General features: G+C 36.9%; 1 protein-coding gene and 1 long non-coding RNA gene across 3 annotated transcripts in view; one reads left to right on the top strand and one right to left on the bottom strand.

Annotated features, from left to right (window-relative positions):
• Positions 1–15,754, top strand: part of s100z (S100 calcium binding protein Z) — a 34,600-nt gene extending 18,846 nt beyond the window's left edge. Inside the window, exons 4-6 of the mRNA XM_084387628.1 lie at positions 9,609–9,789; positions 10,173–10,329; positions 15,380–15,754. Of these exons, the coding sequence (XP_084243754.1) occupies positions 10,189–10,329; positions 15,380–15,538 (300 nt within the window). The 5' untranslated portion in view covers positions 9,609–9,789; positions 10,173–10,188 and the 3' untranslated portion in view covers positions 15,539–15,754. The remainder of the gene's footprint in view (positions 1–9,608; positions 9,790–10,172; positions 10,330–15,379) is intronic.
• LOC311277339 lies at positions 499–5,009 on the bottom strand. 2 transcript variants are annotated; one of them, XR_014625211.1, is made up of 8 exons: positions 2,977–5,009; positions 2,827–2,887; positions 1,986–2,104; positions 1,564–1,861; positions 1,409–1,469; positions 1,163–1,256; positions 954–1,072; positions 499–844 (listed from the first exon to the last, which is right to left on the bottom strand). It is a non-coding gene; the product is annotated as an uncharacterized lncRNA (long non-coding RNA). The 2 variants fall into 2 exon arrangements; XR_014625212.1 differs by having other exon boundaries at positions 2,827–5,009.
• Positions 15,755–16,441: the final 687 nt, after the last annotated feature.

The raw sequence follows: 16,441 nt of genomic DNA on the forward strand, positions 1-16,441 counted from the left end.
TACAACCGAGGTATCACTGCATGAAAATTGGGATTTCCGACCCCGAAACGGCCGCAAATCTCCCTAATTTTCGGCAGTTAACGACAATTTACAGCCTGTGAACGTCGCGTTCGTCTGTGCCGAATATTGTCGGAAACGAACCATGACGTATGCAGAGCGCTCGCGCCGGAGGTGTGAATGGCTCTAATTACCATATGAATAGCAGCTCCCGCCAGAGAAAGGCTTGAATTTCCTCACTCACTATTGGTTAAACCCACGTGGTTTAAACAAGAAAAATCACTCGTGATTGGTTGGCAGATCTGTTACTATTGGTCACCCTCGCTCATTAAAAATTAAAAAAATTATAATATTCATATAAATAATATATAAATTATTTTTTTATATTCATAATATGCTATTCTGTGGTATATTCATGTCATTGTTAACCTATGGACTACACTATTATTACCATCAAGGACATGAATTTATAAAGGAATGGAAAATTTGCCAGGGACATGCTGTTTATTCAAAGAAAGAGCTTTATTAGCACAGACACAAAACAATATACACCTATGTACAAAGCATAGATCATCTGCACACACAACAAATTGGAAGCTCAGTGTCTGTTTTCATCTTCGGAGCTGTAGGTGACTAGCGGCGTTCTCTCTGAATTCGATCCACTTTGAAAACGTCTGTGGTCCGTTGCCCTGTATTTAGGAGTCGCCTCTAATCTCGACTGCAGCGTAGCACAGAGCTCTGTGAGCTCCTGGCTGGTGGTTGAACTTCATCGGACATCAGATCTATGGTGGCGCACTTCCAAATGCCCACGTCATCCTCACCTAGCACACAGTCTCGCTTCTAGCAGCTGTAAAAAAACAACCAATACAGACAATCAGTACTGTGATGCACTGTGTATGGACACAAAACATCTATTAATGCACGTGAAAAATAGTCACATTGACTAAAAATCTTACCCTCTTTCTTCTCGCTCGACTCCGAGCTGAACTCTTCACAGCTTCGGCCTGCAATGCCAGATCTGGTTGTTAGTACGCAGGAGCTTCAGGTACAGTCTCGTAGTATGTCTTACAGGCAGCTGGAAAACAATTAAATTAGAGTGATATGAATAAAAACAACGCAAGTCACAGTAAAATGAAACAAGGAGAAAATAGTAAAAGTTACTTACAATGTCGTCATGATCAGCGTCATGAAAATCTGGACTTGCAGACATAGCTCTGAGTAAATGTGAGGTTACGCCCTCGTTATGAGGCGAGGTTACTCTATGGAAACAAAATGTATGATTAAGATCGTAAACTATAACGGATCTATTTTCTTATACAAGAGAATGAAAGCATATTCTTCTAATCTTACCTTAAAATGTTTGTAAGTTTTTATGAAAGTAAAAAAATATAAGAATTTTTTTTTTTTTTACCTTGATCCAGTTCGTAGCTCCCACAATTTGTCTCAGAGTTGTGAAGATGGCATACTGCTTCCTGTAAATTACAGGATTATTTACAATTATTAAACAAATAATACCATCAATCCCATGACCTCTTGCTTTATGATGAAATCATGAAAAACTCTTACATTTCACAAGGCCTGACAAAATACAGCTGCAGGTAACTAGCGGCATTCTGTCTGAATTCGGTCCATTTTGCAGACGTCTGTGGTGCGTTGCCCTGTACTTTGGAGTCGACTCTAATCTCGACTGCAGCGTGGTACAGAGCTCGGTGAGCTCCTGGCTGCGACAGGACGGAGGTCGCACAATCCATCCAGACACCCCGCCGACGATGCCGTCTTCCTCATCAGACATCAGGTCTATGGAAGCACACTTCCGAAGGCCCACCTCATCCTCAGCTAGCACACTCTGTCTCGCTTTTAGCAGCTGTTAAAACCAATAAAGACAATCAATACTGCGCAATGCACTGCGTATGGACAACACACATCTATTAATGCACCTGAAAAATAGTCACATTGACCAAAAACGAATCTAATCTAATAAATCTTACCGTCTTTCTTCTCGCTCGACTCCGAGCTGAATTCACCACAGCTTACGCCTGCAATGCAAGATCTGGTTGTTTGTACCTGAAGCTCCTGCGCACCGTCGTGTAATATGTCTTAAAGGCAGCTGGAAAACAATTAATTGAGAGTGATATTAATAAGAACAACATAAGTCACAGTAAAATTAATAAGAACAACATAAGTCACAGTAAAATTAAACAAAGGAGAAAAAATGCAACCGGGTGAAATTGCAGAAATACACACCGGAAGCAAACTATGCTTTTTGAAATTGGGGTTTTATTCTGACTGCTGTTTAAAATAAGTGACAGCGGTCAATGGAAGCAAGAAAAAAGTTTGCCTTGTTCGAAGAGATTTCACAAGAAAAAAAATAGATTTCACTAGTTAAAAAAAAAAAAAAAAAAAATTGTAGAAACAGTTTACAGTAAATTTGAAGATGACAATCAAATGTCACAAAAAGCTTAACCAGTGGATCAATGCCCAAATCCACAGAATACTTAACTCAATTCAAACTGAAATGCAGTGTAATACACTGCAACTGGTCAGATTTAAATTGATTTCTCCAAACTAAAATATGTTAGGCTACAATTAAATACGATAACACAAACTGGAATACGGCAGTGGCTGAGGTAACTTAGGCCTAAGTTACAAGAGAAATAAAAGCACTTAAACAAAGCCACAACCCACGTTTAATCATGCCATGTGGAACCAGAAATATGCATTTAACCATAAAGTTATACTGTATAATCACAGAATATAGATTCAACTAACAGATTTATCAAATAAACATGCCATCAGTAATTTTCCCCATAAACCAATAAACGTACATACCCAATCCTTTACCGTCCGATCACCACGAGGTTCCCTCGTCACACATGCGCTCCAAATAAATCTATAAACAAAAATGTACACATCAAATGTTCTTTTAACTTCGCTTCACAACTTATTTGTGCATATTAAAGATATTGGAGTAATATTTACCAAGAAAGAAGAACGTATAACACAGAATCCGATCGATGCACGCACCGTCATGGAGCTCTCCTGAACAATGAAAAATGGCTGCCGTTCTCTGGTCGCGCGCACGCGTCCAGCACAAGTGAATAGTATCGCGAGAAGAGAGGGATTTCTTAAAGGGGCCACAAACATTTTTAATGCAAAATAGAAACGAGGTACATTTTATGTAAACAACTCTAATCGTAGTTGTAACTCTATATGTACAGTAGGCATAATTCTTGTCATTGCGTATGTGTATGCAGCATGAGTCAAATACAATCTTCTGTTCGTGTTGTATTATGCACAGTGGTTGGGCTCTAAGAGATTGTGATGCTGTTTGCATGGAATGCACATTTTAACTTTGTGGCAAAGCCTGATTGAAATTAATTGTTGAAATAAATGGTTTTGTGTCTTTTTTACATAACACTGGCTATTGATAATGACACATAGTAACTAATCTAGCTACTTTCATTAAATATATCAATTTAAGCTAAACTGTAAGAGGGTCATTCTATGAAAATGTCAATTTTTCTGTCCCTAGCCTTTACAGAAATATTACACTTAAAAAACACTTTAGGGTTACAATTTCTTTACATTTTAAAATAAAACAATATGTTATTTGAACAATTACACCCTCTTGAGCCATCAATGTGGCAATATTTGATTTTTATGAATTATATAGAATTTCAAGCACCACAGAAGTGCTCGTCCCCACAGTCATGTACAGAGGGAAAATGCTTTATTTTGAGGTCAATAACAGATTTTTACACCATTTAAAATACAATAATGTATACATAACTATCAAATATATTATGTAAATGATATATATAAAAAAAATGCAGAATACATATTATAAAATTTATAATGAAAGTAGTGGTCCCCTGGAGTTGTGTCACTGGTGTTACTGTTAAACAAAAATCTCTTATTTTGAAATAAAAATCACACTGCTATAGCTTATGTTTGTATGCAGGCCTACGGAATTTATATTCACAATACTTAATAACTAATATTATTTTATTGCATTTATATTAGTTGTTTGAAGAGTTACAAAAAAGCGGTCGGTCTTAACACAAGTTTCAGCCGGCAAGTCGGTCGGACTAAAAGGGGGAACAAATAAATAATTGGGTCGGTAGGCTACTAAACTGACAGGGTCGGTTGGGTTACGGCAAACAAGAATATTTTTAAGGATGGCCTTAGACTATTGTAACTCACTTTATTTTGGGCTATCTCAGGCCTCTCTCTCTCGTCTACAGCTAGTTCAAAACGCAGCGGCTAGACTTCTCACCGGGACACGCAAATATGAGTCGATCACCCCTATTTTATTCAAACTCCACTGGCTACCTGTCACATTCAGGATTGATTTAAATTTTTTACTATTTGTGTATAAAGCTCTTAACAAACCGGCCCCCCAATATCTGACCAATCTCCTCTGCCCGTACACTCCATCTCGTACTTTGAGATCCAGTGATCACTGTCTTCTCATCGTGCCCAGATCCAGACTTAAAAAACGAGGCGACTGCACTTTTGCGACTGCAGGCCCAAAACTTTGGAACAGTCTACCCCTCTATATCAGACTAGCTCCCTCAATTTCCATCTTCAAAACATCCTTGAAAACTTTAATACCCCTTGACACAACTATTGTTTTTTTTTTTTTAATTGTCCTGTTTCTGCCCTGCATTTTATCTATTGCCCTTTACAGCACTTTGGTCAGCCTTGGCTGTTTTTAATTTTGCGTTATAAATAAATATTGTATTTTTTTTAGAATTAAGTTAATACCTTTGAGTCACCTGGGATAAAACTCCCCCTGCTACCCTCATTTGCATTTGTAAAGCTCACAGCAGTCTCATTTACATGTTAAAGCATTAGAGGGAGGGGGGTCACGGGGCAAGCAAGTCCCACGTCAATTTCCGACAATTTCCGACAGTTTGCAGTGTTGCCTGTAAATTGCCGTTTGCAGTCGTAAACCTGAACTTCCACGACAATCTACAGTGCCGGTAACTGTCGAAAATCCCACTTTTCATGCAGTGTATGCAGCAAAGCATTTGTGAAGCCACAACACGCACAACCTTGAGACCCCACCGGGTACCACTCATCTCCACTACAAATAGGAAACAGAGGCTACAATTTGCACAAGCTCACCAAAATTGGACAGTTGAAGACTGGAAAAATGTTGCCTGGTCTGATGAGTCTCGATTTCTGTTGAGACATTCAGATGGTAGAGTCAGAATTTGGCGTAAACAGAATGAGAACATGGATCCATCATGCCTTGTTACCACTGTGCAGGCTGGTGGTGGTGGTGTAATGGTGTGGGGGATGTTTTCTTGGCACACTTTAGGCCCCTTAGTGCCAATTGGCCATAGTTTAAATGCCACGGCCTACCTGAGCATTGTTTCTGACCATGTCCATCCCTTTATGACCACCATGTACCCATCCTCTGATGGCTACTTCAAGCAGGATAATCCACCATGTCACAAAGATCGAATCATTTCAAATTGGTTTCTTGAACATGACAATGAGTTCACTGTACTAAAATGGCCCCCACAGTCACCAGATCTCAACCCAATAGAGCATCTTTGGGATGTGGTGGAACGGGAGCTTCGTGCCCTGGATGTGCATCCCACAAATCTCCATCAACTGCAAGATGCCATCCTATCAATATGGGCCAACATTTCTAAAGAATGCTTTCAGCACCTTGTTGAATCAATGCCACGTAGAATTAAGGCAGTTCTGAAGGCGAAAGGGGGTCAAACACAGTATTAGTATGGTGTTCCTAATAATCCTTTAGGTGAGTGTAGTTAGGCTATATATAGGCTAGTTTTTCTTTTAACTAGAAAATGTTAATTAAAAAAACTGTTAAACATGAAAGTATTATGCAATCATTTAAGACCCTTCTCCTTATATTGAATCTTTTTGTCATAAAGGGCTCTTTAAAATTGAGTCAGGAAATGGTTATTGAACCCCACTGAACCTTTTTTCTAAGAGTGTGCACTATAGACCGATCCAAATATTTATTTACCTATGCAGATTATTTTTTCAGGAATTAATTACCGCTACTATGGGCCAGTTATGGGAGTAAATCAAATAAAAAAATAGATGGTATATGCAGATGTACAGGCAATATGTATATGCTCTTGTAAACATTACTAAGACTAATTCTTGTACTTGTAAGTGTTGTTTTTTTGTGTGTGTGTTTTTTTCAGGTCATATGTCACTTTTAGGTGCTACATGATGGTATTTTGGCACAAGGAGAACAGCATGTGCCTCCAATACCAGAAAAAAAACTCTTTTATGATTAAATAAGGTCATTTTTAAGGTCATCATCAAGTGCATTGCATTACCAGACGTCTATTAAACCACTGTGATCTTTATACAAGTAGCACGGACCTTGTAATATTAACATGAGTACTTTATTACCTCCTAAAACTAAACCCGTCCAAATAACTTTAATCAACAAATACTGAAACATTAAAACATACACTATACAGTTCAAAAGATTGAAGTCAGAAAGATTAGGGAATAAAAATCAAAAAGGCCTAATCAAAAGTGACTGTAAAAACTTACTGTTGTTACAAAATTGTTACAAAAGAGTTCTATATAACAAATGCTGTTTTTTTTTTTACTTTCTATTCAACAAATAATCCTGAATGTGTAGCCTATCACATTTTCCATAAAAATATTAAGCCGCTTTTTATTTTTTTATTAAGCCGTTTTCAACATTGATAATTGTTTCTTGAACACAAAATCATCAGAATGATTTCTGAAGGAGTGTATGACAGTGTTTATGTGTATCTCAAAATATGAATAAAAAGTATAGGGTAATTATATCTCGATCCTAAAATGACACTGCCAAAGTTGAGCCACTAGAGGTCAGAAACACATCGCCATTAGAAACGACCGTCACAAGATGTGATGAAACTACCATGTGCTGGATTTTGCTGTTTACTTTAATCATGTTTAGACAATTACAGTACGATAATAACTGAGAATTTAGGCTATATGAAAAATTAAGAGTTTATGGGTCACTCATTGCCCATAATGCAAATTCAATAGGTTTTCTCACTCTAATTCACACAGCAGTTCGAAGGGAAACGTTTCATCATCTTAATGAACGGAACGGAAAACACTTTTAGCTTGGAGGGGATGGGGGTGAAACACACCTGAGCCTCATCCCGACCTTCTCTGCTCTCTCTCCCTCAGGTAAAATCAGGAGGTAAAAAATAGACTCGTCTTGATCCTTTGAGAGAAAGACAGATCTCGAAACACGACGACACCATAGCCTATTAAGTCTGCCTTTTCGTTCTTTTATCATTATATATAGGCTATAATAAATAAATCTTGATTTTCACAGATTAATTACGTTTTTTTTTTAACTTATGAGTAAACTCCATGGGATTATTAGCCCAGTTTTAGGAAAACAAGAACGGCGCGTACGTCATTATGTCCCGTTCCTTCGAGCAATAATAGTCGTGACGTAAACGCTTTTGCTCGGAGGATGATGCTGGAGTTTCCAATCGAAGCACTGAACCTTTCTGAACATGTTGAACCAGACAGAACAGAACAAAAACAACTAGGCCTATAGGCCAGTTCACACCAAACGTTTTTTGTCAAAAGTCCTCACCACAATCACGAATGAACCGATGAAAGAATGAAAGATTAAAAAAATATATATATTGCCAAACAGAATCAAGTGACTAAAGATCTTGAGCATGAGTGCAGCACGTGCTTAAATTAACAGAATGTTATCATGCGTTGGTGTGGATGCTAATATGATTATCTTTATCGTTCTTGGTGTGAACGGGCCTTTAATTAATTAAACCACATACTGTATATCACAAGTGAAACACAACCAAGCAACGACCTTCAAGCTTATCCATCTCTCTCTCTCTCTCTCTCTCTCTCTCTCTCTCTCTCTCTCTCTCTCTCTCACTCTGTGTGTGTTCAGAATCGAGTACTGGTCTTCTAGTTCTATGAAACACTAATAACCACATGATTTAATAAACAAGCTCCAGTGAAGTGATGAGCCAAGTACAGAACCTTAATAGCAGTCTCTTATCTTCTCTCTTCCCCAGGCAGAGGTAATAGGCCTTGTTATTTGATCAGTTGCAATGACTTAATGGCCAAAATGAGCTCTTTTGTATACGTTAAGGTCAGAGATGCTGATCGCTTTTAGAAGGGCTTGGTAAGGCAGGCATTGCTATATAATTCTTCTAACCATATGTATTAAACTTTACTAAACATGTAGCCCCTACCATTTGTGCTGCTGACATGAATTAAATTGAATCATGTGAGATGTCAGATTCCATGACTCTAAACCCTTCGGCGCTCCAGCTGTATGGAGACATGAGGGTGGGCCATTTTGAAGTGGGGCAGGCAGCGTACAGAGGCCCCATGTGGGGTCCCAGAGAGCCCTGGGGGCCTCTGCCATACCAGAATGTCTTAGATATATGGGAAGTTGTTTTGCCATCTCCATCATCATACTATAATTGCAATTAAAGGCATTTCCTTTAAATAAATTCTGTTTAAAAGCATCTTTTCTTGTTCTTCGTTCTCTCTTCTGTTGTACTGTAGCCAGTGTTGCCAAGTCTGAGGTTTTCCCAAGGAATTGGGCTACTTTTACACTTTTGTCCTGGGTAGTTTTTATAATCTTTCTGCTGAAGCAGGTTGACCCTGAACGTCTTGCTGGTGTTAATAAGACTAATAAAAGTTTGTGGTCAGGTAACATTTTTTTATGTTTTTGAAAGAAGTTTTATTTGTTCACCGGTGCGAAATTGCATGATAATAATATTGTGAAATATTACACAGATTAAAATAACAGTTTTCTATTTAAATATATTTTAAAATGTAATTTATTCCTGTTATGGCAAAGCTGAATGTTCAGCATCTCTAGTCTTCAGTGTCACATGATCCTTCATAAATCATTATAATATGCTTATTTGCTGCTCAAGAAACATTTCTTATTATTATCAATGTTAAAAACAGTTGTGCTGCTTAATATTTTTGTAAAAACTGTGATTATTTTTTCAGTATTCTTTGATGAATATAACGTTGAAAGGAACAGCATTTATTTGAAATATAAATATTTTATAACATTATAAATGTCTTTACTGTTATTTTTGATGAATTTAATGCATCCTTGCTGAATAATAAAAAAAAAAAATTCTTTAAAAATAAATCATACTGCCCCCAGATTTTGAACGAATGTCATTGCATCATACTGTATAACAGATTATTAAGGTAATTTATTTTGAAGAAACAAGAAAGACACCTTTCAAGTGAAATATATCACAAAAATGACTTTTTTTTGTGATGTTCAATTTTAAATGATAAAACAATAGATATGCTGTTCAAAATGAAGAACAGTATTTACAAACTTTGTGTTTGTGATGCTTTAGTGGATCGTCTTCATCTGATGAACATTTGTAGGATGTGTGAACTTCATGCATTCACTAAAAAGTTATAAAAACCAGGAAAACACCAGTAGATTAAAAGACATTGAGCATAAATGTCTCATAAAAGTGAAGTTTGTGTGTGTGTGTGTGTGTGTGTGTGTGTGTGTCGGTCTGTATGGAGGGCTCTCAGGAGGCCTCTGCTCTTTTATTTCGAGTGTGTTTTCTGTGCAGGTGTGTGGTAGGGTGCGGATCAAGATCACAAGGTTACTATGGTGCAACACCTGAGCTACGATACATCGTCACGGCAACAGAGGAGGACCTTTTTCCTGCACAGGTCACCTCATAAACAACTTCACCCACTCCAGAAAACAATTTGTTCGCAAACGCAGTTCACTTCTCTGCTCTGAACGAGGTAAGACACTTTTCTCTTAGCCAACAAACTTTAGACCACAGGTGATATTTGCTAATAATTACTTTTTTACATTTAAAATGATTCTGAACTGTCTTGCAATCAAAGGTATTTTGGTTGTGAGAGTATGGTACTTTGATATACTACATCATGGTACTGAATGATAATTAAATTAATGTGCCATAGAAATGTCCTGAAAAATATCTTGATATTTTTGCAGTGTTTATTAGTGAATATGGCCACTAAATGGCAAGCTAAAAATGTAACCTTTTAGTTAGAACACTATTGAAAGTCTTGCGTATAATGCATGACCAGCAGCGGTCAGGTCAGGTCAGGTCAGGTCAGGTCGGGTTGAACTGGACGTGTCTCTTCTCTCCGCTCCACAGGTGCTCTGCAGTAGTCATGCCCAGTAAATTGGAGGGAGCCATGGATGCGCTCATCACGGTCTTCCACAACTACTCGGGGAGCGAGGGAGACAAATACAAGCTCAGTAAAGGAGAGCTGAAGGATCTTCTAAACAGCGAACTCACCGACTTCCTCACGGTTAGCAATCAGAAATGCCAAAATCTGTTTATTCACACAGTCTCTGCTTTAGCTTGACCATTTGCATGGATCTTTCTAGCTTTTATCAGAATACAATATGTTATTGGCCCCAAGGGGCCAGCATTATAAAAACTTTATATTTATATATATATATATATATATATATATATAAAAAAAATAAATAAATAAATAAATAGAATGTATACTATATGCACATTTAGAAAATATATATATGACATTTTGTTTATATTTATTATTAAATAGAATTTATACTACCGGTATATGCACATTTAGAAAATGTATAAGTATTATGTGTCTTGTTTACTTGCATAGACTGGCATCACAATGAATTTATAAACATGCGTTAAAAGTGAAAATGTGAAATAAGGAAATATTTCTTTCTGACCTTAATCTTTAAAATAATGCCTAATGCAGTCAGGTTGATTCAGTCATATTAAAAGATATATTTGTCTTTTTCTTTATTAATAAAACAAGTAATTTACTTTACATGTTACTGCAAAAATGTACCTACCATAGTGAATTTTTCACAATCAAGATTTATATTGGATTTTGACAGTGTGTATAGAAATTTGATTACACTATGGATAATTATGAATTCATTTGCAGCCTGTTTCTTGCAAGTATTAATGGAAATTGAGGTTCATTTTGGTTTCCTTATCAGGAAGTGAATTTAAATAATGTGAATTAAATCATCTTTTGACCTCGTGTCACATGAGAGCTGTTATATGAACGCAAACACAGAGAGCGAGAGGGAAATCTCTTGGCGTGGAGTTCAAAGCGCTTTCTTTCCATAACATCACCTCACTGACTGCTTAGTCAACCCTATATAATCCTTTAATTACATCTTTTAATATTTAAGATCTTGACATCCAGCGCTCTTTTCATGTGATTGAGCTTTTGGTTCCGGCGTGTTGATTAGTGATAATGATTTGGTTAATTTTGCCATGAACTTTTCATCTTGTTTACTGTGTTTGCGTTGAATTCATTTCTTGTGTACACAGGCATGTAATTCCAGGTCACACACTGGGACAGACCACTTGGTGAGCTGGCTGCAAATCTGAGGAAGTGAATTAAATTAATTATTTCTTCCTCATCAGATACATTATCGTTACATAAAACTAGCCCCATTCATAATTAGGAAACTTTATCTGAATCTCAATGAGACGAAGTTCATGAAAACAGAGCTTGGGTCACACACTGTCCTGGGGCCTGTACCATGATGGTAGTTGAACAAACTCAGGGTTACAGGATTAGTTTCGAATTGACAAAACCAAACCAATCCAACCAGGCTTTTGTTTGTACCTTGATGCTGATCATCAACTTTCTCTGTCAACTTGGGCTTTGATCCTGAGTTTAGGTGTGACATCAGTAGCGAACAGCCAATCACATGCTGAGAAAGAGTGAAACTGCGATTCATTTCTCGCGAGAGAAGCAGCGCGATTCACTTCTCTCTTCTGTAGAATATTGCAAGATTGAAAAATATTAAGAATTTAAACAATTTACAGAGCAATAAGAAAATAGCTGTCTATGAAAGAGGACAACTAAAAGAAAGAAGTCTTGCTATATCAGTGCAAGTTAAAGTTAATTTATACGGTTGATAAAGGTATAAAGAGAATTGAACATTTAAGCTCACATGCAGTCATTTTATAGCTTTATCTATTGATTTTAAAGCATATTTATATTACCTTCATTTATTTATTCATTTAAACTGTGCATAATAATAATTGATCAAGTAAAATTGTACATGTGATCGATTAAAGCTACAATATGTACGATTTTTGTAATAAAATATCCAAAAATCACTTGTATATTTACATAAATTACTTAAGCCCCTTTCACGCAGCGCTTTGAACCCGGGAAATTGCCGGCAAATTGCCAGAACGCCCTCTGTGTGAACGCAAACACGACCCGGGATTGATGCCGGTATTGATGCCGGGTTGGGGACCTAGTAACATTGCCGTGTTCAGTCCCGGAACACGCGCTGTGTGAACAAAAGCCGTAATAATGCCGTGTCGTAGTGATGACCCTGAAGCGCGGGATCGTTCGCCAGCTGTGAAACGGTACGTAATGCGCAAGTTTATGATAGAATCAGAGTAAAAAATGCACAAGTGTGGTTTCTCGAGAGAGAGAAATCGCAGCTCATCAGCAAACTAAAGACGCTGCTGAGACATTACAAGTCACATCGATGTCACGTGTCTTTACGGGATTTTTACGGGTTGTGTGTGAACGCACTCTCTGATTGCAGAAAATCACTGGCAGTGTGAATGAACCAAAATCGAACGAACCCGTGTCAAATCCCGGGTCACTTTATCCGTGTATTTTCCGGAATCTCTGTGTGAAAGGGGCTTTATATTCACACATATATTTCCTGCAGTTGGGTAATTACAATATCCCAAAAGTTCCCAAAGATGTTTAATTTCAGAGAAATTCCAGTTTTAAATAATGGCTCGTCCCTGTCGCCCCGTCCCACTTGTCGCCTGTCAATGACGTTATATCCGCGTTATCCCTGGTTTCCGCTCATACTGCCATAGTAACCATGGCGACAGACGTGGACAACTGCGTTACGTCTAGCGGCACGCTCACGCTGTTGTTGTTTCGTTCAAACATTATGGACCATGGCAAGCAGACTTTGGGACAAAAGGAGAACTAAAACGAGGATCAATATCAGCGTGGCGTTTTCGAGATGCCGAGAGCTCCACGTCCGCAACTAACTTCGACTTGACAGAGACACCTCTCTTGCATGTACTTTATTAGACAGGTGAGCAAATGTAGGCCTACATAAACTAATCAATGTTAAATAGCTCAACATGATGAAATGTTAGAATATGATCAGTATGTTATTCTAATGTTGATCTATCTAGCTTACTGCTAGTCTCATACAGACAAGCTAACACATAGCATAACATTATAACTTTCAACACACTCAAATGCAGTTTAGTGTGATAGTGTAGACCAAGTGAAACAGCGCTGTAACCTCAAGTTTAATTCGTCTAATAAACTGACCTGTGTGAGTATTAATCCAGCACTTGTGGGTAAGTTAGTTCGGTAGATTGAAATGTCCTTATTCCTTTATATCCGCGGGACTCGCGTGTGGCGCAGATATCTGTCTCTCATTAGCGATCGCGACCTGCTTCATACCACAGTCATGTTAAAAACATCAATGTATTCACTCATCCATAAACATTATTAGATCCTTCGGCATGACAACAAGTTCCATAATTCCGCTTATGCGTCATCAACCGACGCCTTTGTTATTGTAAGAGGTTAGCGACCCCTAGTGGCGAATTTTTTTTTTACAAATTGTAGCTTTAATGCAATTACATCAGAAGTAACTGTTTAAATTACAGAAAAATTAAGAGTAATCCCTTACTTTACTTTATCAAGGGAAAAATTATTAAATTACAGTAATTAATTAGGGAAAGGGAATACCTTCCACCCAACAAAGAACGCATTCAGATCATATTTCACTCCCCAAAAATAAAAAAAATAGTAATGTTTAAATTATTAAAAATAAATGAATGAAGGAAAGCCCTATTTTTGGACCATTTTTAGTTTTTTGGGGGGCATTATTTTCATGATGTTTTCCCCCAAAATGTTCATCATCGTAATGCAAAAAGCTCCAATTTTCATTGCTGTAATGCAAAAATAAATGGATAGATAAATACACATGCATCTATACTGTGTATGTGTGAATATATATAGAGAGAGAGAGAGAGAGAGAGAGAGATAGTGATTTCAGTAAATTATGCTAATTTACAGTTGAATGGAACTGGAAAAAGTAAAACTGAAAAGTAGAATGTTATGATTGCATTATGATTATGGGGACAAATGAGCATAATTGTCATGCAAATAATGTCTCAATGCAACCAAATTTGAGTGATTCAAAAACAGTTTTTTTTTTTTCTTATGTAACATAATTATTCATTTTCTTCATTTAATGTTTTGGGTGAAATATGAGCTGGACATGTTTTCATGAGATGTGGGTCTCAGCTGTGTACGCATCATCAGAAGGAGGCTGTTGCTTACGCATCATCAATTACTGGCTGGAACACAGCCCGATATAGATTCTCACCTCTCCCTCGCCACTACACACTCGCTCTCTTCTTTCTCTCTCTCGGGAGTGTGTACTGTAACACTAGGAGGCAGAAAGAGTAATGAGTGAGATGTTAAACTGTGTCTGGTGGCATAATGTGTTAACCGCACACACACACAGATAGTCAATCGTACAGTGTAGCCACAGGCTGATGGACTTTGATGGTTTGATCACGGCTCAGTGGTCACCAGAGCCACTACTGGGATGGGCGTATGGGTTTTGCCCAAATTGTGCTCATGTGGAAATATTGTCAGGATAGATGGACATCCATGAGACTGATCTGATGATTTTTTTTGGATGGTCTGGAAATGGGCTATTGCAACAGGATCATTGACATATAAGTTAGAGTTAGTGCTCATATCAAAACAACCTTAAGCAATCTTCGTACGAAAGCAATACATTTTAACAATAAGTCCCTATCAGAGTGTGTGATATGTTATTGTCCCCAAGAGGCCTGTAAAGGCTGAATACAACAAATCTTTATTCAGACTGAAAAAAACTTTTAAAAAAAATAATATTTGACTGAAATCATAATATATATATATCATGTATCATATATCTTTGGATAAATATTTTTATATATTTTTATCAAGTAGAATTAATAAAATATAAATTAATAAAATAAAATGAATAAAAACAAATATGATAATTAAATAAAATATAATTAGTGTCTGTACTAATTTAGTGACTAAATATGTTTATTTTTGCAAAATGATTTTTATGCATTTATTGATGCATATGATTTATAAAATTGTATTACGTATATATTATATATGAAATAAAATATAAAATACTATATATTATTTTAGCATGACTGGAACGTTGATTTGACCAATCAGCATCCAGGACCAGATCAATTGATTTGTAAATGCACAATTTAAAACTGATATATTACATGCTGTGCTGAGTTGTTTTGTTTATCCTCTGTTTGTTTAGTCTCAGAAGGACCCCATGCTGGTGGAAAAGATCATGAACGATCTGGACTCCAACAAGGATAACGAAGTCGACTTTAACGAGTTTGTCGTGCTGGTGGCGGCGCTGACGGTTGCGTGCAATGACTTCTTCCAGGAACAACAGAAGAAGAAAGGCAAATGAAACGGATGCATGAAAGGCCCTGCATGTGTAATGCTCTATGATGCATTAAACCATTTGTTATGAACCATTTTATCAGTCCTCTTGTCCTTAATGTTAGCAGCTGTCATTTCCTCGATTTCTTTCCCTGAACATTAAATAACATTTTTTATATAAATTTCATATTCTACAGGCATATGATAATAATAGTTCTGATGGTGTGTATACGTCTCTGTGAACTCTGCTTCTATGTTAGTCTTTTTTAATGTGTTAAATTATTAAAGTCACCATGAAATCAAAAATGGATGATTCTTGTTTTTTATGGAATATTGCAGTGCTTATTATAAATGATTTATCCGTTTACATCTTTATTTTTTTTAATTCATGTGCCCTTGTAATTTTAATCAAAATAACTTCCCCTCCCTCTTGCAGCAACATTTCTCTGTCTCTGGTGATGTGTTTACTGGCGTGAGGGCGGGGCAACCTGTCACTCACATGAGATCCACCAATAGCAAACCACAACCAACCAATCAGTTCCCAATGGACAAAATGAAGTCCATCCCTACATTTATTCTTGTTTGAGAAGAAGATATTTGTAGGGAAGAAAAGACTATCGCAACTTTTTTAATTGCAAGTTACACTGGTTACAATTTTGGTATGTGAAACAGTCTACTGTATACTATTATTTCAAACTGTAGTGTGTCCAGTTATTAAAAAATTATGTAAATTTACTTGTATGGATTTTTCCAAAAGGAGTTAAAGGGGTAGTTCACCCAAAAATGAAAATTCTGTCATTAATCACTCACCCTCATGTCGTTCCAAACCTGTAAGACTTTCAGAACACAAATATTTTACTTTTAAATGGAATTTTCTATTCAGAACAATTTGACTAGCCTCAATTCATATGGATTAGTTTTACGATCTCTT

This window comes from Rutilus rutilus, assembly GCF_951802725.1.
Source record: "Rutilus rutilus genome assembly, chromosome: 18".
Lineage (NCBI taxonomy): Eukaryota > Metazoa > Chordata > Actinopteri > Cypriniformes > Leuciscidae > Rutilus > Rutilus rutilus.